The sequence below is a fragment of the Triplophysa dalaica genome, chromosome 13 (assembly GCF_015846415.1).
Source record: "Triplophysa dalaica isolate WHDGS20190420 chromosome 13, ASM1584641v1, whole genome shotgun sequence".
In the NCBI taxonomy this organism is placed as follows: Eukaryota; Metazoa; Chordata; class Actinopteri; order Cypriniformes; family Nemacheilidae; genus Triplophysa; species Triplophysa dalaica.
In genome coordinates, this window is record NC_079554.1 from 4532035 (window position 1) to 4554999 (window position 22965).

The 22965-nt window shown below is 37.3% G+C and overlaps 2 protein-coding genes across 2 annotated transcripts; one reads left to right on the plus strand and one right to left on the minus strand.

Moving 5' to 3' along the window:
• Positions 1-584: 584 nt before the first annotated feature.
• bpnt1 (bisphosphate nucleotidase 1) lies at positions 585-14812 on the minus strand. Its single transcript, XM_056765092.1, has 9 exons — positions 14569-14812; positions 13575-13707; positions 13230-13334; positions 13031-13138; positions 9557-9605; positions 5660-5751; positions 5382-5579; positions 3976-4081; positions 585-1965 (listed from the first exon to the last, which is right to left on the minus strand). The coding sequence occupies exons 2-9, from the start codon at positions 13692-13694 to the stop codon at positions 1814-1816; spliced, it is 930 nt and encodes a 309-aa protein (XP_056621070.1). The 5' UTR covers positions 13695-13707; positions 14569-14812; the 3' UTR covers positions 585-1813.
• Positions 14813-16196: 1384 nt separating this feature from the next.
• Positions 16197-22704, plus strand: gpr63 (G protein-coupled receptor 63). Its single transcript, XM_056763674.1, has 2 exons — positions 16197-16564; positions 21052-22704. The coding sequence occupies exon 2, from the start codon at positions 21225-21227 to the stop codon at positions 22356-22358; it is 1134 nt and encodes a 377-aa protein (XP_056619652.1). The 5' UTR covers positions 16197-16564; positions 21052-21224; the 3' UTR covers positions 22359-22704.
• Positions 22705-22965: the final 261 nt, after the last annotated feature.

Sequence of the window (22965 nt, forward strand, 5' to 3'; positions counted from 1 at the left end):
GTTATTTGATAAATTAAACTTATGTTAAAATAAATAATAAAATCAGTTATGTCTGTACAATAGGTGTCGAAATTAAGTAAATATTTAATGTCGGTATACATTGAGTGAATAATATTAAACGTAACAATGGTAATACTATCTGTGACGTTGCCTGTATAAAACTAAGGCAGGCAGGCTAATCTCACTCAAAACTAACTTTATCGTGCTGAGACAGCAATCATAAAACAATGTAAGTTAGCCTAACAGAAGCTAAAGCTACTTATAATTTATCAAAACTATAAAGAGGTATCACTAACTACTAGTTACTAGCATAATATAATTAGATGAAAGAGATTACAACATTGGTTACACACAAGCTATCCACATTAGTTGGTGTGGCCAATTGGTCACTTCAATTGAGAGTGGCCAATAGTCTTTCATTCAGGTTGGTAGATTGAGATGCAGCCTCACTTGCGAGCAAAACTTTTCAACCCATAAGCAAAAAAGTTTTTTTCCAGCAATCAAAGACAGCAGAGCAGAGAGTAAATGTGTAGGTACGTGATGAAACCATTGTTTTGAAATGAAAAGTAGCCATTGTTGAAATATTTATTTGCATTATGTATTTTTATTTAGATTATAATTATTTGATCTCAAACATTGCATTTTTGATTGAATGATAAAGAAACATAAATAACCCCATAAACCTAGTCGTCAACATATCCCACTTATTAACTTAAATACCATACATAAACATCCAAGATCATGTCTCTATACACCACAACCACTATAGTATATCATGAATGTTGTACCCACATTAATCGCTAAACACAATGAAGGCGCCGAAACATTGGTGTCTTCGTCCCCCAATGATAAAATAAAACACCAAAATACATTTGCATCTCTGAGAGTGTGAATCATTTTGTATGAATAGACTTTTTTAGATTAACGCACCACAACAACAGAAGAAAAACAAGAGCTCATTGCAAACGTCTTGTGTAAATGACACTGTTCCCCATTGAATCACTACATTTGATATATCTTGATTTATATTTTTCAATACACCAGGAATTGTACAAAAAAAGTTTTTTTTTTATTAAAGAGAATAAAATAAGTCAAGAAAAATAAACAGAATGGTATTAAAATAGTTTTTTTTACTTCTTACTGTTCCTGTCACATAAGCATAGAATAATGAAAAACACTTTAATGTGCTTAGCCATCGGAGCCAAACCGAACCAAAAACATGAACCATGACCTGTATTGTTGCATCCCTAATGGAAACACACCAATTTCGCATTAGTCATTCCTCCTGTTATTGCGAACTTTGAAAAGATTTGTATGACATTTGGATGGAAACATGGCGTTTCTTTTGTATACCCACAGCACAATATAGTCTCATGGCCACCCAGAAGCAACTGAATAAGTTACAAAGCTGAAACTGATCAAAGTTCAGATACACAGGTACACATTCAGCTACTCTAAAATATTGGGAGCATAGCAGTAGCCCACTGAACTATATAGGATTATTGTGCATATTTAAGTATATCAGGAAACAAATAGTTAATGGCACTGCTTAACATTTGCTCTACATTAAGTATAATGCAAAAGGTCATATCAAACAGATCACATGTGTATATTTTAAGAGTTAGGTCTTATATTATCAATCAAGCCTGAAAACACGTCAAAATATAAACAATTCTTGGTAGTTTTCAGGTATTTATACGCAATGTAAATTTCAGGTAGTTTAGAAAATTTTACAAAATCATTTGCCCAAATAATTAAGGTTGTATGACAAGGTCATCATTAATGGCACATTGCTTTAAAATTCTACATTAGTTCAGTCTCGAGGAAGCTCTTGTCGGACATTCTCAGGTACTCTGCTTAAATAATACTGATGATCTCGCAGTGTTGCCAACACACCAGCTGAGTTCATGTGCTTTACATCTGCATCATATCTGTATCCTTTGCCATGCATGTCTGTTAGTTTGCCTGTTGATTAAACATATACAGTTGAGGTTAAATGTTTAGATACACCTAGCAGAATAGAGAAAATGTTGCAAATTTAAGTAAAACAAGAATATGAAAGTTAAGGTTTTTCAATTAGATATTGTCCTGGTCAAGTTATTTTGCATATAACATATGTTTACAAATAGTCAAGATCACAGAGTAATAAAAAATAAAATAACTAATTTTATAAGAATAAGCCAGTTAAAAGTTAATATAAACCTGATTCTTACTACTGTATGATGTTACCTGAACGTTTTTCCTGCCATGTGTTTGTGATACTTGTTTCTTGTTTGGTCTGACCTATTTAAATGTCAACTGATCATAGAAAAATGCTCTAGATTCTCCACAATCAATCATATTTGATCCATGTTCACTAGTGACTGGACATTGAGAGGCAACACTATTCAAGGAAACACAATACAACATTTTACAGTCAGGAGGGCATTTCTGACCCGAACTTAAAACAATTCTGCAAAGAAGAGTGGGCCAAAATTCCTCCACAGCGATGTGAAAGACTTTTGCAAACGCTTGATTGCAGTTGTTGCAGCCAAGGGTGCCACAACTAGTTACTAGGTTTAGGGGGCAATTACTTTTTCACATAGGGTCAGAAATGTTTGGATTGTTATTTTCCTTAATAAATAAAACCATCATTAAAAAACTGCATTTTGTATTTACTCTGGTTTTCTTTGTGTAATATAAACATTTGTTCGATGATCTGGATAATTTAAGCATGACAAATAAGCAAAAGTAACAAAAATCAGGAAGGGGGCAAATACTTTTTCGCACCACTGTATATCGCTTTGGATAAAGACTTCTGCTAAATGTAAATATAAATAGCTGGTCACCCAGTCCCAAAGTTTCACCCACCTGACTTGAATGTGTGGTGTTGACTTCTTGAGCATTAGAGATTGTTTGTCTATTGTAATATTTGTGTTTAAGTCTGTTAACTGTCCTACGTGTAAAAAGATGGATCTCAATATTATAGAGTCACTGGTGAACAGGAGTCAAATACGCAGAAGATGCTGAAAAAACACAGATTGTAACGGATCTGAAAGATTTTTCTGAAGATCAGTTGACATTAAAGTTCGGACTGAGCAAGGCTGATGGATAAATGAAGAAAAAGCTGAAAACTGGAGTTGCAAAAATACATATTCTGATAATTGTATCTAAAAGTATATTTTGTATGTGAAATACACTATTGGTATATATGGGAGAAGGGCTTCTCCACTGAAAGTGATAAATAAATGATAAATAAATAAGTTGTTAAAATTGTGGCGCAGAACAGGCATGAAAGGCCACTTGGAGCTCTCGGTGGGGTGGAGCTCATGTGGGTCGCTCCAGCTTAATGTGTGGTATTCGGAACTCAAACAGATGGAGGGGATTTCCGAACACTGAATACTCGTATTACATTTAGTTGTTTCTGTAATAGCGCTGTGGCTTGATATATGATTCGTGTAATGATTAATATATTTTAAGATATGGAATCAGATCACTTTCCAATCTCACCCACTCTCCCACTCTTCTACTCACAGCGATCACGCCCTTTCAAGTTTAATTTTTCAAAACGATATTTAGGTAGACTGTAGCTGAAAAAGGGTGTTTCATGACCCTTAATTTTCTTAAATCTGTAACATTTTCACCTCAACTGAAAATATGTAAAGTGATATGTACAATATATTTATGTATAAAGGATATACACCAAATAATTACGTTTAAGAAAAGACATTCAAGGGCCGGTACACACCAAGTCAACAGTCGGCTATATTAGGCAGGTTTTGAGCGTTGTCTGACCTAATTTTTCCGATGTATTCCACACATTCAGCAACAGTATGTCCCTGTCGCCATTTTTTGTCAGATTCAGCATGTTGAATAATGGCTGTTTAGCTTAGCAAACCAGTGCATGAGAAGAAAAATCTGTGACCTGCTTAGGTTGCCAGTAGTTTGTCACAGCTTGGTGTGTACCCTGCTTAAGAAATGCTGATAAAATATCACCTCCAACTGCATGCAGAATTGCTTCAGGTGCACATGTGTCCCACTTCTTACAGCCTGGACTGGCAAAAACATATGCAGAGGCCTTTCCTTCGACTAGCTGGATGATCTGCAAAAAGGACAAGGAGATTAAAAATCACAATATTGCATCGAGGTATTAGGTGTGTTTGACTACACGTGGTGCTTTGCAGATTTTTGCATAGGTTTATTCTCACATTGAGTTCAGATAATGCTCACAAATCCAAGTTTTTATAACTTTTTTATTTCAACTTAATACTAATGCATTAACAAATGGCGTGACTGTTGTATGATCAGCACACAACAGTATCTAACTTGATGGCTCCGTTTTAAAGGGGTCATACGGCACGAATACATGTTTTTCTGTGTCTTTGGTGTGTTATAAGATGCCCATGCATGTATTTAACATGTAAAATTGCAAAAGTATAACTATCAGAACAAAAGATAAATTTTATCTAAAAGCGAATGCTAACCCAGACCTACCTGAAACGCCTTATGTTACCATACCCCAATGTCATTTTGTGTTATGGCTTGACTAAGATATGCCAAATCTCATTGTATTGTCGCCGCCAAAGCTTGTGGAGATGCTGTGTGTTTCTTGAGAAAAAAAAGCCTCTTTATTTGCCCTTCCAAAAGATGAGACAACTAAAAACGTATGGTTACATTTTATTTACAACACTGTTCCAGTACAGTACAATCCAATATACAATGTGTGCAGCGCATTTCAAAGATGATTGCTTTATGAACCTGGGAGTCGCAACGAGACATGGCGTAACACAGGTTGATCTCTAACGGCAAATCTTTATAACGTTTTATATAAAAGGTAAAACGGTTAGCTATAGTTTTTAACTAATTAACATACTATATATTTTTAAAAACTTTCCAATCCCTTACATCCTGCTCAAGTCGCGCTGGCAAAGTTGATGTAACCTCTTCATTTTCCGGAATCAGATTTGGGGTCAAATTGATAAGGAAAGTACAGTTGACATTTTATCACCTGTCAGTACAATTGCTTGTGAACATGATTTTCCGAATATGGTAAGAGGCATTACATTCCCGTCACACGCTTGCAGTATTCGACCAATCTCTACGCAGTGGTTAACTGGCCAATCATAGCATTCCTCGCTTTTCAGAGCGGTGAGCTTTTTAAAATCCACTCGTTTCAGAGAGGCAGGGCAAAGAGGAGATGCATGGTATGTGGAAAACACAGCGTTTTTTTACCTTAAATCGTGTATACACATTGCATTACATCTAAAATAAACAATATTATTTGTTTTAGCCGCGTCATATCACCCCTTCAAAACAGCTAATTCTGTTTATCTGTTAGACAAAGTGTTGACGAAGACAAAACACCAAATGATTCACTGAATTAAACCTGATGATTTTCCCACCTTATTTCCAGCTCCGCCCACTTTAATGACATCATGAGGATCCATGGCTTGAACTGCGGAGGTCACTAGCTTATTGCTATGGGATCGCGTGGTAGTGATAATTCTTTTCCCATCTGGGACTTCCTGGAGTTGAAACCCAAATGCACCCAAACCTATCACTCCCCATAACGTCCGTCCCAAAGTAGCACCAGCCTCGATCTGAATTACCAGAGCACAAAACAGATTAAGCCAAACCTTTTTTGCATACAGTGTAGCATGTAAGACTTAACAAGTTGTACCTGGTAATTGTAAAAAGGTTGATTGATGACTCCAGCAATGGCTGTCCCTCCATAAGCAATGCCTATCAACACTGTCACATGATCTAGGAGTCCTGCAAAGAAATGCAACTTTAAGAGACCATTGCAGTTTTGCTGCTTCATAAAATGAAGGTTAAATCACATTTAAACAGACTATGTTAATGATGTCATTAGTAAGGCTGTGTATCGCCAACAATTTTACGAAACTATCCACATCCCAATAATAGGTCACGGTGTATCCCGATTTATTACATTTCTCATATAACAGATTTACAGCAAAATATACGTTCCAAAAATGTCCATACATTACCAATCAGGTAATCTGACAAATCAATACATAGTCATTTTGAGAATGAGTCCTATACAGAGACCCTTGTTTCTAAAACAGGGTTTCTAAGGTAAATCATATGTCTGCATGTGTTTTACATTCCATTCCATTCCATTTTCTACCGCTTATCCGAACTACCTCGGGTCACGGGGAGCCTGCGCCTATCTCAGGAGTCATCGGGCATCAAGGCAGGATACACCCTGGATGGAGTGCCAACCCATCACAGGGCACACACACTCACTCATTCACTCACGCACCCACACCCTACGGACAATTTTCCAGAGATGCCATGTGTTTTACAAATAGATAATAAGTTTTACAAATTTCTAGATATTATATTATAAATGTGACAGGTGCTGTAAGTTTTAAGCAGGTCTTTGCCCTTTACTTTCTATTACACGCCCCAACTGTGACTCTTCCACAGCGTTGCTGTATTTTGAGCGACCAGTGCGTCACTACATCACTCCAGCAGCGGGAGTTTCATTGATTTTAATTGCGTGGAATAGTTTTATAGTGGAAAAGGCAGAAGCAGTTATGCATCATGTATGTGTTGAATTAACGCATACACGCCACAAACGGATGCATTTAAGGCACAGTGTTCAAGTGAACGATACAAGAATGTGCTTTCATGTATACTGTGCTCATGGATGCAGAGAGAAGGTGCGCTCTTAAATATTCACTTTATAATGGTGAAACTTTGCAGTTCATCACATGCATATAGAATCGAGAGGGCATTTCTGTACAGAACAGGGATAAACTCCGAACAGATCCTTTATACCACTAATAATTTTTAACATGTATGTGCACGGGAAGCTTCTGTCACTAAAACAAATTCCATGTGTGTCCAAGCACACTTGGCAGTAAAGCTCTTTCTGATTCTAATAATTGTTTCACAATATTTTTTAGCATAAGAATTGGCTAATTTCAAAAGTGCTGCAGAATCAATACGGAGGCAGATGTTTCTACACGCAATGTCAGGAGCTCACGATGAAGTTTCGCTGTTTTGATATTTTGAACACAGCACTAGTCTTTACTAAAACAGTTGTGTGAAAACAACAATTAAGGACAACACATTAATGTCAACACATAATGAGTTAAAATGAACAGATCTACTTTAAGAGTGTACCTTTCTGTGACTTCAACAAAGTATGAAGACACATATTTGTTATAAGACTGCTGGATGATTTGAGAAAACTGTCCAACCCTTTTAGTAGACCTGTTTTCTACTTTCAAACGGTGGCAGATCTTAAACTAGCCAAATGTAAATACAGTTGTGTTCAAAATTATTCAACCCCCACTGAAATTGATTGTTTTGGTCGGTTTGACATTGATTATGATCATTCAGTCATCCTGCTTACAATTAAATCAAAGAGGCACGTGTAGGTCAGACAAATATAACATAACATTTATAATGAAATAACCACAAATGTCTTTTCGGAGCTCACATCATTATCAGTTTTATTCAACCCCCAAGTGACATTCAATCTTAGTACTTAGTACAACATCCTTTTACAGTTATAACAGCTTTTAAACGTGAACCATAGCTTGACACAAGTGTCTTGCAGCGATCTACGGGTATCTTCGCCCATTCATCATGGGCAAAAGCCTCCAGTTCAGTCACATTCTTAGGCTTGCGCACTGCAACTGCTTTCTTTAAGTCCCACCAGAGGTTCTCAATCGGATTTAAGTCTGGTGACTGCGATGGCCACTTCAAAATGTTCCAGCCTTTAATCTGCAACCATGCTCTAGTGGACTTGGAGGTATGCTTGGGATCATTGTCCTGTTGAAAGGTCCAACGTCTTCCAAGCCTCAGGTTTGTGACGGACTGCATCACATTGTCATCCAATATCTCCTGGTACTGAAGAGAATTCATGGTACCTTGCACACGCTGAAGCTTCCCAGTACCTGCAGAAGCAAAACAGCCCCAAAGCATGATTTGCCATGCTTCACAGTAGGCAAGGTGTTCTTTTCTTCATAGGCCTTGTTCTTCCTCCTCCAAACATAGCGTTGATCCATTGGCCCAAACAGTTCTAATTTTGTTTCATCAGTCCACAGAACACTATCCCAAAACTTCTGTGGTTTGTCCACATGACTTTTGGCATACTGCAGTCGACTCTTCTTATTCTTTGGGGACAGCAAGGGGGTGCGCCTGGGAGTTCTGGCATGGAGGCCTTCATTACGCAGGGTGCGCCGTATTGTCTGACCAGAAACTTCAGTACCCACATCTGACAAATCTTTTCTCAGTTCCTCAGCAGTCACACGGGGACTTTTCTCCACTCTACGCTTCAGGTAGCGCACAGCAGTCGAAGTCAGCATCTTCTTTCTGCCACGACCAGGTAGCGTTTCAAAAGTGCCCTTTGCCTTGAATTTGCGAATGATGCTTCCTATGGTGTCTCTTGGTATGTTTAACATCTTTGCAATCTTCTTATAGCCTTTGCCCTTCCTGTGAAGAGTAATCACCTGTTCTCTTGTCTTCCTGGACCATTCTCTTGACCTCACCATGTTTGTAACCACACCAGTAAATGTTTAGAAGGAGCTGAGTATCACAGTCATTTTAAAGCTGCCTAATTGGTGCTTATTAGGCTTTATTGCTGCTCCCTGATATCCACAGGTGTTTTCAATACCTGATTGAAAACACTTCATTGAACCTCTGTTCTTTAAGGGGTTGAATAATTATGTCAATGAAGAATTCACAAAATAAACATTTACTACTGTATTACAAAACTAATTGATGTCATTTTAGTTGCATATGGTTCTGTAAGAAGTCCTTGTAGGATTTCATTCTGAATACAATTACAAATGTACACTAAATTCCCTAAAACCATTTACAGCATTGGGGGTTGATTAATTTTGAACACAACTGTAAGCTTGAAATTATACAATTACTGTATGTCCTTTTATATGGGATGCAGCGAGCGGTGAAATCAGACAGCTGCGGCTTTCTCTGGAATAATTGAAAGCAGTCGTTGTCTCAGTGGGAACATTGCCATAGTTACAATCAACAATGTTGCCAACTTGCTTAATGTATATTACACTGATCAACCACACACAATAATGTATCAATTATACGTTTTTATTTCATGGTAAAGAATCATGCGTAGTAAAATGTTGAATGTATATATTTTTGACTTGCAAACCCATGCACTCACAATCTTCCACACTGTATTCTTTATTTATATCACATATGAGATTTTTGGTATGGGCATTCCATTATTAAAACAATCAGAGACAAAACAAACAGAGAACCGTGCCTGTGGAAGTGGAAGGATTTTTGGTGCACGAGCACCTCTTACACACCGCCTCCACTTACCACATGTGTCCAATTGAAAATTAACTAGACTGCTGCATCCCATATGCAAAGGCCTATAAGACTGCACTGACTGGTGTTTGTGAACTGGGCTATACAAAACCCTTGCAGCTACAGAAGGGACAGAAAATCACGAGTAAAAAATAAAAATAGAAAGAGCAATTCAGTAAAAATAAGTTGTGTTGAGGAAAAAAAACTAAATATTCAGCAGTGTTCTATTGCAGTGGCATATTTGTTTGCTCACCTTCACTATATTCTTTAGTACCATCAAGAGGGTCCACCCACACAACCAGCTGTGAGATAAAACAGTCAAAATTAAGTTTATTTTCCTAGTAAACACTGTCAAAACATTTAAACAACAAGAAAAAAATGCATATTCATACAGATCTAACAATATACAGCCGCAGAAAAAATTAAGAAACCATTCCAAATTTTCATTTCAAATCAGGATTTCTAGATGTATTCTGGCCATTCCAGTCAAGTGTCTGTCGACAAAGTCATCCATAAGTAATGTTAAAGACTGACAGCATGACAAGACACATGAAAACTGTGATAAAAATGTAGGTTATGTTTTTTTAATTTTCTTAAATACATTTTCAAATATTACTGTTGTATTGCTTAAAAGTGAGCATGAACTTGTTTTCTTTGCAGTATTTGAGGTCTGAAAAAATACAGAGCATATTTTCTGTTATCTTGAACAGTTTCTCCAGTTTGCAAATAGAAAAAAATATAATATTAATATTATAATATTAAGTTCACAGAACGATTAATAAATGATCACTGTACCTAAACACATACCTATAAATAGTTCACTTTAAAATCAGAAAAACTATGCTACCTACTTTTATCCACCAACAAGTCAAAATTGACTTAAGCCACTTTTGCACTGAATAATTACAAAAAGTTAGAGAAGCTGTAAGCTGTCCAGAAGTTAAAATAGCTGGCCAAATCACAGCACTTTAAAAACAAACAACTCAAGGATGAAGCAATCAGAGATGTGTTTTTGTTGAGTGGGAAGATTTTGTGTTAACTGAGATGTAATGTGGACATATCGGTAGCAATTGAAAAAACAACAAAAACAATCTTCAAGGGCAAAAGCCATTTAATGACCTCTCACATAGCATTGACACTATTAAACCCCAGCTCTACTTGACTTTCTGCATCCGTGTCCGTCTTGGGCACAAACATGTCCGCACAGCTTCTAGAGCATACTCGGATATACGGATTAAGCACGGACGTCCGAGTTCGAGACATGCGCAGTACAAATGAGTATGTGTGCTTAACCAGATTCAGACTGACAAAGGGCAGCGCTGAGTCGCGTCATTCACAGACCCACTGCAATTGAATGATAGAGGAAGTCATTCGCCATTGCAAACAATCTGAGCAAACACCAAGACAACGAGAACAACAACCAAACCGTATGGAGAACGATATGCTTCTTAGCTTACTGTTCTTGGTTTCAACGTGTTGGTTTTGTATCATATTTTATTTGTATCATCACTGACTGCAATACACACACTTTCTGTGTGTGTATTGACCCCATATTTGCTATTGTACACGGCACAACCCTCCTAATGACGAAAAAGATCCTACCTCAAATGGGGTAAAGATGATCATGAGAAAGGTTAAAGATTGGCCCAGAACTACACGGAAGAAGTTTATCAATGATTTCAAGGAAGTTGTGACCACAGTTACCAAGCAAACCATTGAAAGTGTTAAACATTATGCTTTGGGGCTTTTTCTCTGCTACGGGTACATGATGCATCGGGGATGGGGCCATGTACAATAAAATCTTGGACACCCTCTACCAGAACAATGAAGATGGGTTGTGCTTGGGCCTTCAACATGACAAAGACCCACAACATATCGCCAAGACAACCAAAGAGTGGCCCAAGGAGAAGCACATTAAGCTTCCTAGCCAGTCTCCAGACCCTAGTCCTATAGAAAATCTGTGAAGGAGGCTAAAACTTCAAGTTGCTGAGCAACAGCCAAGAAACTAGGGCTGGGTAAAAAATATTGATTCTTCGATATTAATCGATTTTCAATTTAACGAAACAATATCGATCTTAATGCGTGTGCTTTAGTTCAAGGATATCTCTATTTTGTCTATCTTCCTGAAGATGTCGCAATCACTCGTGCTGATACAAATAAAACAAAATAAATTCAAATAAAAAGTGGGAGAGGGAAAAAAGGATCATGGCGGAATCTCACGGTAGCCAATGGACCCCAGCGCCGGCTAAATTAAAGTCTGATGCGAGGGAGCACTTAATGATTAAAGGCAATGACGGCAAACGTGAGGACGACAAAACAACTGTGCGAGCAAGAGCTTCGATTTTGCAACAACAAAACAAACCTACGAAAACACCTGTCAAAGTCGTCACCCTGACGCGATATCTGGATAAACCTCATGTATAGTAATTTTACAATTTAAATGGGAAATTTCAAACACACTGGAATTTAATGGGGTCGTATTTTATATTTGATATGCCCCACGTTTCAGAAACGGCCTTTGTGCACAACCAGGTATTAATGTGCTGCACACACTGTTTTGGAACAATGTGTTAATAAAACTTAACAACTGATTTCTAATTGTGTCCTCGTCTGGAAGACCAAAGTATGTAGTTTTTCTTTTGTAATGAAACACAGCATCTCCACGACATGACGGCAGCACCAACAACACTACAGTGGGAAGAGACAAGCCTTATTTCTCTGTGTGTGCGTTTTGGGCAGTGTTCTTCAACGCTTCTCATGAACTGACGTAGAAATGTGGGGGCGTGTTTAAACGAGGCGTTTTGGCAGGTTTGCATGAGCCTCTGCTTTTAACTAAAACATCTCTTTTGGTTTGAGACTTTTAATTTTAGCCATTTATATGTATATATTCATGAACAACATGTAACACTCCAAAGAAACAGGAAAACACGAAATCTGATTTAAGATTCTTATGAATTATTTACGTGTCCAGACATTGGACTATGGCCTTGAACTTGGGCAAGATGCAAAACAGCCAAAACAGACAGAGAACTCCTCTCCAGCGTGGATATTGTACAGCTTGATAGTAGACCCAGAGATCAGAGTGAGGTCATCAGGAAAACAGTTTGTACTCGTCAGGCAAGTTTAGTAATCCACTCGCAAGAACTGAGCAACTTGTGAAACTCTGTGAATGTAGTGAACCTCGCCCCCTCCTATCGTGTAGCCTAGCCTAGCCGTCACCTTTTACCTTCTTTCTCCTCATTCATTAATCTGCTCGCACCACCTATTTCTTCAGCGATAAGGCGATGGAGACCATTCATGATTTAACATACTCCTACAATGCACTGTTACCTCAGCAGATACAGTTTAGGACCATGTCGTTATATTGGACAGGAATCTCTCATTTGAAAACCTCATTTCAGAAGTCACAAAAAATGCCTTCTTTAAATTTAGAAACATCCCCAAACTGTAGAATATTCTTTTTTTTTTAATGCAGAAAAACTAGTTAATGCATTTATGACTTCAAGACTCAATTATTGTTAAGCACCACTTAGTGGTTGTCCTGCATCCTCATTAAACATACAACAGTAAGTTCAAAATGCAGCAGCTAGAATTCTTACAAGTTATAGAAAATATGATTACATGACACCAATTGTATCTTCCCTACACTGTCTACCCATTAGGTACCATATAGACCATAGATTACTTCTAATCACTTATGAAGCATTTCAGCGTTTTTTTTCTTTACCTCTTCCTCCTTTAGGTTAGTATACTGATTAGGACATGGCTTTTGTAGGACTCCACTGTTCTGTCCAGTCTCTATCAGGTCATCTTCAACAGACTCAGCTGGTAAATCCTAAAAGAAAACATACAAAATATGCATTGTTATACATGACTAAAAAGGCAATATGTGAAAAGCACTTTTGAATGGCTAAGAATATGCACACCTCTTCTCCGATGATAGTAACCTTTGGAAAGCTTTTTGACAAGGATGCACATATACTCTTCTGAACAAGTCTGTCAGCCAGAGTCTGTAGGTCATTGGGTCCCGTCTATGCCAAAAGTACAGAGCACAAAAAAAACATTACATTGAAATCAAACTTATAACAGCATCAAAGAAGTTTCTATGTTGACCCAGGCAAATAGAGCACTTAAGAGATGACATATTTTTTAATGCAAACCTACAGGGTGAATAAATCCTTTGGAGGGATGTTATACGTCATTGCGAATGTGGGACACTGCTGGAATCATACTTTTGGCCTGCCTAACTTTGTAAGAAAAATTGTCCATACCTTCTCAATGATGCCAAGCTCTCCACTGTAAAGCACCTTCCTGACAATAGAGCCTGCCTTTTCCGCCACAGCATGGGCTGTAGCCACCAGGCGCATCAGCACTGCAGGGCTGCTCGCCATCACTGTCACTTTTCTGCAGATCAGAGACCCCATCCCATGTAACAGCAGTTTCTCACATTTACCAATACTTGTTCAATCTTTTACTAATATTTAAAATAATCAAACCTACAGTATGACATATGGGAAACTGAGTTATAAGAATTGTGCAATAACAACTAATATATGTTAAACAAATTAAAAGTATTTATATTCTTCAACATACTGTTGCTCCACAAATTAGACATTCTCTCAACCAATTTCATGTGGTACTTTATTTGCTGTTCTGGTACACAATAATTGTTTTTTTTAATAGTAAAATTATACTTTTATAGAAATACCTACAGTAAGCATATGGCAACAAACTATTTCTTAACAGACAGTTAGACATAATGATTTCGATCAAAGGTCAGTCCAAGAAGTGTGTCCAAACGTTTAACTGGGCGTGACTCGTGTATTTGATCAAACATCAATGAAACCCGCACACCTTGGAATCTAATCAAGAACATAGTTGCAGCACTATTTTGCCTTTTTACAGTGCAGTTCCATTCATGTCATATCCAAACTAGTATCGTTCCATATATTGCACATGATTATACAGCTTTAAAAAAACTATATTTTGAATTTTTACCACTTTAAATACCCTTAATGCACTTCTGATTTTATCTTTGTTTAAGTGCAACGCTTTAGTTCAGACTGGCTGCACTACAAATAACAAATGTAAAATATGTTTGAGGCTTAGCAATCGCTCCTCCAAAGTTTGATCGTTTTGTCGTTTTCTAGTGCTGCTGATCCAATGATGTTCTCTGTGGGGTGGCAGGCGGTCAAGATCACCACGTCTGTGTGCCCCTGTAGTTTCTGTACGATCTCCTTAGTAACATGTTTTTATTTCACTTACTTTGTTATTATGGTAATTCTTCCCTGCGCCAACCAGACGACACAAACGTTCCCGTTTGATAACTATGTGGTTTGAAAGACGTCCTCAAATGAAATATATATTCAAACAGCCTGCACGACTACAGCATTCGAGATAACCCATTGGAGTTTATGAACTGGCATTAAGACACAAAATCAAAGATGATAAATATCAACAAGACATGCCACTGCCATTACAAAGAATGTGGAGCGAAAGCAACGCTCAATATGGCCGCTATGGGGAAGGAAGAAACACGCCCGCTTAATGCTGTCTGACACAGGATTTAGTGAGAGCCCGTTTTTTTTTTTTTGGCGAAATTTAAGTTTAATAAACAAAGGTTATGGTGAAATTCAAACCAGGCTTAATTATTGATCGGAATTATGCTATTAAATTTTAAAAAAAAAATAGGGGTTTTAGAAAAATCTGCAATCCCCCATTCAAGTAGACTGGGTTGTGGTCTTGCTATATCAGAAATAGCTACCCGGAAGCGTTTCAAACTTGGCCGCCGAGTGGTACGACTTCTGGAAAGGGACTTGTCACTCAACAACGTTGTCACTACTCGATCCGTATACCGGAAACCCCATTTGAACTGCGCAGGACAGAAATACATAGACGCCGCTTTGCTTTGCTCCGCTGCTGCGATACGTCAACGAGACAGTGCCAAAGTCCAATGGCTCCCCCCCTTTTTTATGTGCTTAAGAAATAAAAGTACATTAAGGCATTTTAAAACTAAATAATAAATTCTAAGGAAAACAGAGCACATACAAAAACAACTAAATTAAGAACAATACAAACAAAAGTGCAGAGTGAAAATAAAAAATAAATAGAACAAAGATAAGAAAACAAAAATTAACCTCTACCTGTGGTCTTCAAAAAGCTCAAATTCTTCAATCATTTTTTTTTCCAACTTTCGATTTAATTTTACTTAAGGTTTACAGTAATTCCAAAATTCTTTTAGAAAAAACATAAAAAACGGTGGTTTTGTTTTAAGGTTCTTACACATGTGGATATAATATTTCTCAAAAGTAAAAATATTATTTAAAAACAACTTTTTCATAATATTTCCGAAAAGTATGTCAGTTTTAAAAAAAGCCAACAGATCAATTAATAGCAAAAAGCTCTATACTGTGACAATAAAAAAATAAATGTACTGTTGTTTTCAATTTCTGAAACTATTATGATCGATTTTTAACCTATAAGGTAGGATAAATATCATTAAAAACGTTATAGTGTACTTCTTGGCTTTGGGAGGTATGGGAAAGGAAAGATACACGGTTCTAAATCTATTAATAGAGTTATTTGGAAAAAGCCGAATCACATTATTTCGATTACAATAAGCAGGAACTGTATAATGGGTTTTGTAAAGATCGCATTATATTGTTTGGAAAACTATTCATACCCATGTATTTGTAACCAAAGTCCAATGTGACCGCACCTTAAATAATCACAACCAAACCCACATCTACGGTGATGATTGGCAAAAGAGAAAGCGCTGACCAACATCACTGCAGTTCTATTGGTCAATGAAATGTCAATCAAATCCGACATTGCAATTCCATTGGTTTATTCCAGCGACGCGAACGTTCAGTGAATACGGAGAGCATGAGCGAAGAGATGCGCAGGAGAAGCAAGAGCTTGTTACAAAATACAATGTGCATTTGACTCTTTTTTAAATGATCTTTTACACTTGTGAAACCACATGATTAAGAACTATAAGCGAATAAGAAACTAGACATCTGCTTTACAGATCACCAGACAGAAGTAAACGAACAGAAGTAATATTTAATTTTCGGACTAGTCCTTCATTGAGAAACTGTGAGGTATTATATTATTACTCCTTCAAAAACATTTTATGGATGTCTTCGCTGCAAATGTTAGGTTGTCGGATCTTCAAACATCTGCAGGATGGATCCGTATAAATCTCAGAATATGATATGGCAATGTGAATGATGCATCCCATCTACGGACTAAAAACAAGGTAAATGCCAGTTTATTTATCGGTGTTTACTAAGAACGTTATTATTCTCTTTACGCTACCGAATTGATTCACTTTCAGACGTTTAGCCACGGCGACGCGTGATCTATTAATGCCCATAGAAAGATGCGATTTAAATGGTATTTAGGGTTTAAGATGTTTTGAAAGATATGGAATTTCTCTAAATGTATATATTAACGAAGCGTTTTGAAACATATAATTCACTATTTAATTAAATTTCTGACATGCGAATAGTTTATTTTACCATGCAATCAGTGTGCTTTTGCCTTTTCATTTATTGTTATTGGTCGCAGGCCCTTTCCATCTCATTACAGTTTTGATGGTTGCTAGGTACAACCATCCAGAAATGTTGTACACTGCCACTCGAAATAAACATTGTTTCGGTCGAATTGAAGACACTATTACCAAGCCAAACTTTTTTTGACTGTTATTAAGAACCAGAGGCATTAAGCATACATGGCTGTCTTTGACTACTAATGTTACCTAGATTTCTGTGACTGCTGATTATCTATATTCTGTGAGATGCTTAATTCCTATGAAGTTAGTCTGATTTTTTGGTTCTTTTGATAAAAATGTTGGTCTTGATTATGTTTGGGGTGCTCAACTGTAATTGTTCATGTTGATTAAAAAAGGCTGTACATTTCACACATCTCACCTGTAGGGCCTATTCTACAACGCTGCACATGAGTTCCTGGTTCTTTGAAGGCCTTTTTTAAAGGCTCATATTTGTCAAGCTGACCCAGTCTGCTGTGATTTGTCACCTGCTTTTGTCAAGAAGATATTCCATGCCTTACCATAACCGGAAGCTTTGGCTCTTATGTATAAACAGTTAGGCTACTGTTTAACAGTACCAATGCCATCAATGCAACAAGTGGATAGATTAGAAGCATATTAGTCCATGTTTTGAGTTAGAAGACGTTCCTAGCTTTTGTTGTCCTAGAAACAGTTATAAACAAACGCTGTAGTAACTGAAAATACACACTACTCCCATTGGTAGTGCTCCCGAAAGTCGCTTATCATTTACATAAAGTTAAACAATACCCAAACATTGGTTTGACGGCAACGTCGTGTCCCTTGCCGAAAATAGTCGTGGTAGGAGGGCGTAAAATGGTAAAAATATGTGACAGAGAACATTTCCTAAAAATGCATTCAGATACATTTGTACACATCAACAGTTCTCTGGGGTTGCATGTATAATTGTTACTTTCACTTTTACCTATGTGTAATTTAATATACAGTAAACCCTGTTGTGAATCTGTTGTGAGAGGCCATCCACTAGTGACGTCATTAACATGTGCATTATATTCCATCATGACCCTCTATAAAATTCTTATAAAATATGCAAAAGCATATTTGCTTTCACCTTGACTAATACTGCAATAATTAAGTTATGCCCCAATTAGTTTTAAAAATGTGTCCACTGATGTTCTTTACACGTCATGCTAGACTTCGCGTAATAGATCTAGTTGTTATAATCTCAGAATTTCAGCACAGTTGAATTGCCCAATAGGACATTTCTCATGCCGTGTGCAGGTGGAAGCAGTCAAGAATATGAATAGAGGAAATGAGGGCTGAGGTTTCACTGGCGTCGGGGTTGGCATCCTCTGTGTTTGGGCATTTATTTTTATAGAATTATATATTGTGGAGCATGGTTGTCCTCATCCTCCGTGTTCAAGCGTAATACAGCAACACATTGTCGAGAATGGGCAAACAGCATATAGGCGCTCTTCATATAGATGTACTGTATTGTGATTTTGTCAAATGAAGTTGCGTTTATAAATGAGAGTTTTAGCATTGGTTAAAGTGACTGCTGGTGGCATCCCATTGTAAAATACAGCAATGTTCAGACTTGGCCGAAATGCCCGTTGGAGGATTTATTTTAAGTTAAATTTTCACTATCACAGCTTCTGAGTGCATTTCTGTCGATAAATTAGTATTATAGCTATTAAATATGTCATTAGTTATTGAAAAGACGCTCACTGTTTTGTGACTCGGGCATCTCTAGAGTTGAGCTATCCTTTTTGTTTCTTGTACAGATTCCAGAGTTAATAAGTTTATGAGTTAAGTTATTTCTTAATATACAGTATATCTGATCAAAACTAGCCTAAATAAACTTTATGGGGTAATTTGGCTTTTAACATGCAACATTAATTTAACTCTGCTCAGATGAACTAAATGGCTCGAAAAAAGAATGTTCATTTTGCTGAACGAGATTCAAACATCCAAATTGCAAAAAAACTTCCCATCACTACTGCCCAGCCATTCAGACATATTGGCAGGTTGTTATACAAATAAAACTAAATGTTTTTGGTGATGGAATTGACTGCTCATTTATGACAATTTATTTGGGTTCTTTAGTAACGTACTCAATGAAGGAGGACAAATACCTTTTAAAGATTTTAAAAGCTAGCAAGAAAGCTGTAACACAAAAGTGGTTACAACCTGACCCCCCAACAAAGAAGGAATGGCTGAATATTGTATGCAGTATTCAAAGTATGGATTGTATTTCCTTTTTACAAAATCTACGATTGAACAAATTTTTGCAATTTTGGGAGAAATGGATTGTGTTAAAGGAATCATGACATGTTTGATGACCATTGTATTACCTGACATGTTTTTTTGTCATGTAAAAATGTATAGGTGACCAAATGAAAATTGAAAAATGACTAGTTTCTCGCTTTAACCAAATGGAAAATTAGTTTTTGGCCCGTACTATGTCATTCGTGCATGTGGGCGGTGCTGTAACGCCTCTTTCACCCGATCGGTAAAATCGCTCACTATCCAGTATGGCTTTAATTATGCTTGGCAGAATAAGAGTCTGTACGAGGGCGATACTGACAACTGTTTGCACTAAAAAAAAATATTTTCTATATTTTATAACCTTTCTAAAACGAAAATTAAATGACCAGAAGTCTATTGAATACATGCAGTGTTTTGTGTGACGACACCAGACATAATTTGTGACCCTGGACAACGAAATCAGTGTTATGGGTAAACTTTTTGAAATTGAGATGTTTGCATAATCATGAAGCTGAATAAATAACCTTTCTATTGATGTATGAGTTGTTAGAATAGGATAATATCTGGCTGAATTACAACCTTTTCAAACTCTGGAATCTGAGAGTGCATAAAAATCAAAATATTGGAAAATTGCCTTTGAAGTTGTGAATCAGAGGCACTGTGGCAGGACATCCACTCACAAAAATAACGTTTTTATATATTTAAGGTAGGAAATTTACAAAATATCTTCATTGAACATGATATTTACTTAATATCCTGATGATTTTTGGCATAAAAGAAAAATTAATCATTTTGACCCATACAATGTATTTTTGTCTTTTACTAAAAATGTTCCCTTGCAACTTAAGGCTGGTTTTGTCATGCAGGTTCATATTTGTCTATGCAGGAAAAACCCTGCGCTATCGACATAATGCATCAACGATCAACGATCTACCAATCTTTTATTCCCTGTAATTTGGCTTCATATTTTAGGTAAAAACTGTTGTTTTGACCCTCCTTTTTAAAAACATGGATTAAGGGATGTCCTCAACTAAGAATTTTACATAGTCGAATCAGAATTGTCACGTCTTGTCTATAGTCTACTGATAGTCGAATCGGGTGCATGCATGTGGGGACAACACCAGGTGGTTAACCAGGGTACAGCCCAAAGTGCAGCGCAACCTTGATGCACCAAAAATACATCACGTTCATTACCAATGAACAACCAACAAAGTTACTTTATATACCGCATGTAAAGAAGGAATGCAGTAAAGCATCATACCATTTAACTTGGTCAAAAAGTCCCTTTGGTCAAAAAGCACCTTTTTCTGTGCACACTCTTTCTCTGTCCTCTTGACACGAACGCTTGCTTTCAGTGCTGAGAATGTCAAGTTCCGAAAGTCTACGCCGTGCTTGCCATATGCAGAGATTTTGTTTATAGTACTTTATTCTTTTTTTGTATCATGCTGGGCAAAGTTCAGTCTAATTAACGAACCACGTGCATTTAAAGACAAACTGTGAAATCATTTTTATATGTGCAAACATATCCAGACAGGGGGTTTCGACGCAGTGTATGCCAGTCTGCAATGCCACTGCCCATATAACCAAAATGGCATGATCCCCATTGCAAAACACCTTCGCGAAGATTCGACTGTGAGATTGGTAGTCTAATCAGGCTCCTCCTTTTCCATCTCTGACTATTCGGGATTACCCCTACATGGATAATTAATTTTGATCCAAGGAATGTAATATTGTTGCTATCATCACAAGGTAATTGGCCCTATTATTTCCTTGGAAAAATAGGATCAAAATCTAAAACTTCAATTGGGCAAAATTGGACACAGAATGGCCCTATATTTCAAACTAAAACAACCAGTTTATACAGAGTTCTAAAATGCTGTCAGCTTTTACATAGTTTGACCGTATGTTTTTGCATTGTAAATTAAGACATCTCTTTTTTTCTTCTCCAGGATCTGCCACCATACATGGCTGGTGAATATTGTCTGAGCAAGCTCTCCTTACAATGTAAATGCAAGAAGGATACTTTATTTCCCCACTAGGCCACCTGTAGCTTCAGGACAGCCTAGCCCCCTCTGCTCTTTCTGCCTGGGAAACTGACCCAGTCAACGGATATAATAGGAGAATGGAGAATTCCTCTACAAAAGACAACACCTCCCAAGAGTTCAGGACACTGGATGAGTATGTAACACCCACAACTGTGTGGCAGGACCCCATTCAGGGGCTTAACCTTCCCCTTCAAGTGTTTTTATGTTTGGTTATAATCTGTGTGCTGCTGCTTGCCTTTCTGGGCAACATGGTTATCTGTGTGATGGTTTACCAGAGAGCCGCTATGCGCTCTGCTATTAACATCTTGCTAGCCAGTTTGGCCTTTGCTGATATGATGTTAGCAGTCCTCAACATGCCCTTTGCTCTAGTCACGATGGTGACCACACGGTGGATCTTCGGAGAGGTGTTTTGCCGCATTTCAGCTATGTTCTTCTGGATGTTTGTGTTGGAGGGTGTTGCTATTTTGCTTATTATCAGTGTGGACCGCTTCCTGATCATTGTGCAAAAGCAGGATAAACTAAGTCCACGCAGAGCCAAAGTGTTGATCGCAGTATCATGGTCTACATCTTTCTGCCTTTCCTTCCCTCTTGCTATTGGACAACCTGCCCTATACATCCCCCCCAGAGCACCACAGTGTGTTTTTGGATACACAGTTGAGCGTGGTTACCATGCCTATGTAGTACTAATTATGATGGTATTCTTCTTTGTACCATTTTTAGTCATGCTGTACACATTTATGGGGATTTTAAATAGGCTACGCAACAACGCATTGCGCATTCACTCCCATCCTGACTCTATCTGTCTCAGCCAGGCCAGCAAGCTGGGTCTGATGAGTCTTCAAAGGCCTTTTCAGATGAACGTTGACATGAGCTTCAAAACACGTGCCTTCACCACAATCCTTATTCTTTTCTCTGTCTTCACTGCATGCGGGGCTCCATTTGCCACCTATAGTCTGTTATCCACCTTCAGTCATACCTTTTACTACAGGCAGAACTTCTTTGAAATAAGCACATGGTTACTGTGGACGTGCTACCTCAAATCAGCTCTGAATCCTTTGATCTACTACTGGCGAATCAAGAAGTTTCGTGATGCTTGCCTTGATCTAATGCCCAAGTACTTCAAGTTCTTTCCTCAACTGCCTGGCCACACTAAGAGACGTATCCGTCCCAGTGCCGTTTATGTGTGCGGGGAGCATCGCTCTGTGATATAGTGAAGAACTTTTCATTTTTATTTTTTTATCTTGTTGTGTACATTTTATAAGACAATCTTGACAAGCTGTGATATGTTTGCTCTTAAAACTGCAGGAACTTTTAATTGTAAGAGACTTTACTGAAGAGAGTTTACATTAAACTAATACTGAAATTGCACAATGTTTTTATCTTCTAACTTATTACTGATTACATTTTCAGTATAAGCGCTGCTATATTTGGTGAAAATGCTATTTTTTCCTTTAGGTTAAATGTCATCAATGTATGATCTGCTTTTTAACACACTAGTTTAACTATTTTATTGTCTGTAATAGTGTGAAAATAAAAAAAAGCTAATGAAAGTGCCAATTATCGGGTATATATATATATATATACTGTATAATGATTTTACACTGCTAGCAAGTTGATATTCTTATATCATTTCCAAAGCAAATTTTACCAATTCCAAACTAAATCAATCTTAATGACTACTGTTTATTTTGTGTATAATTATTTATAAGTTATTGTATGAACTTGCATAATAATTCTGCACACACTGTACAGTTTTCCAGAGTTTGTGTTCATGAAGTCAGGGAATTTAAAAAATATATTTCCAATTTATGTCATGTA

Bases quoted from the DNA above. Each gene is read 5' to 3' on its own strand.
- bpnt1 (XM_056765092.1), bottom strand. From the start codon at position 13,694: ATGGCGAGCAGCCCTGCAGTGCTGATGCGCCTGGTGGCTACAGCCCAT. The intron at 9,606-13,030 runs GTAAAGAAAAAA...TTTATCTCACAG, and splicing joins CTAACCTAAAGGAGGAAGAG to CTGGTTGTGTGGGTGGACCC. The intron at 5,580-5,659 runs GTACAACTTGTT...CTGGTAATTCAG, and splicing joins AACCTTTTTACAATTACCAG to ATCGAGGCTGGTGCTACTTT.
- gpr63 (XM_056763674.1), top strand. From the start codon at position 21,225: ATGGAGAATTCCTCTACAAAAGACAACACCTCCCAAGAGTTCAGGACA.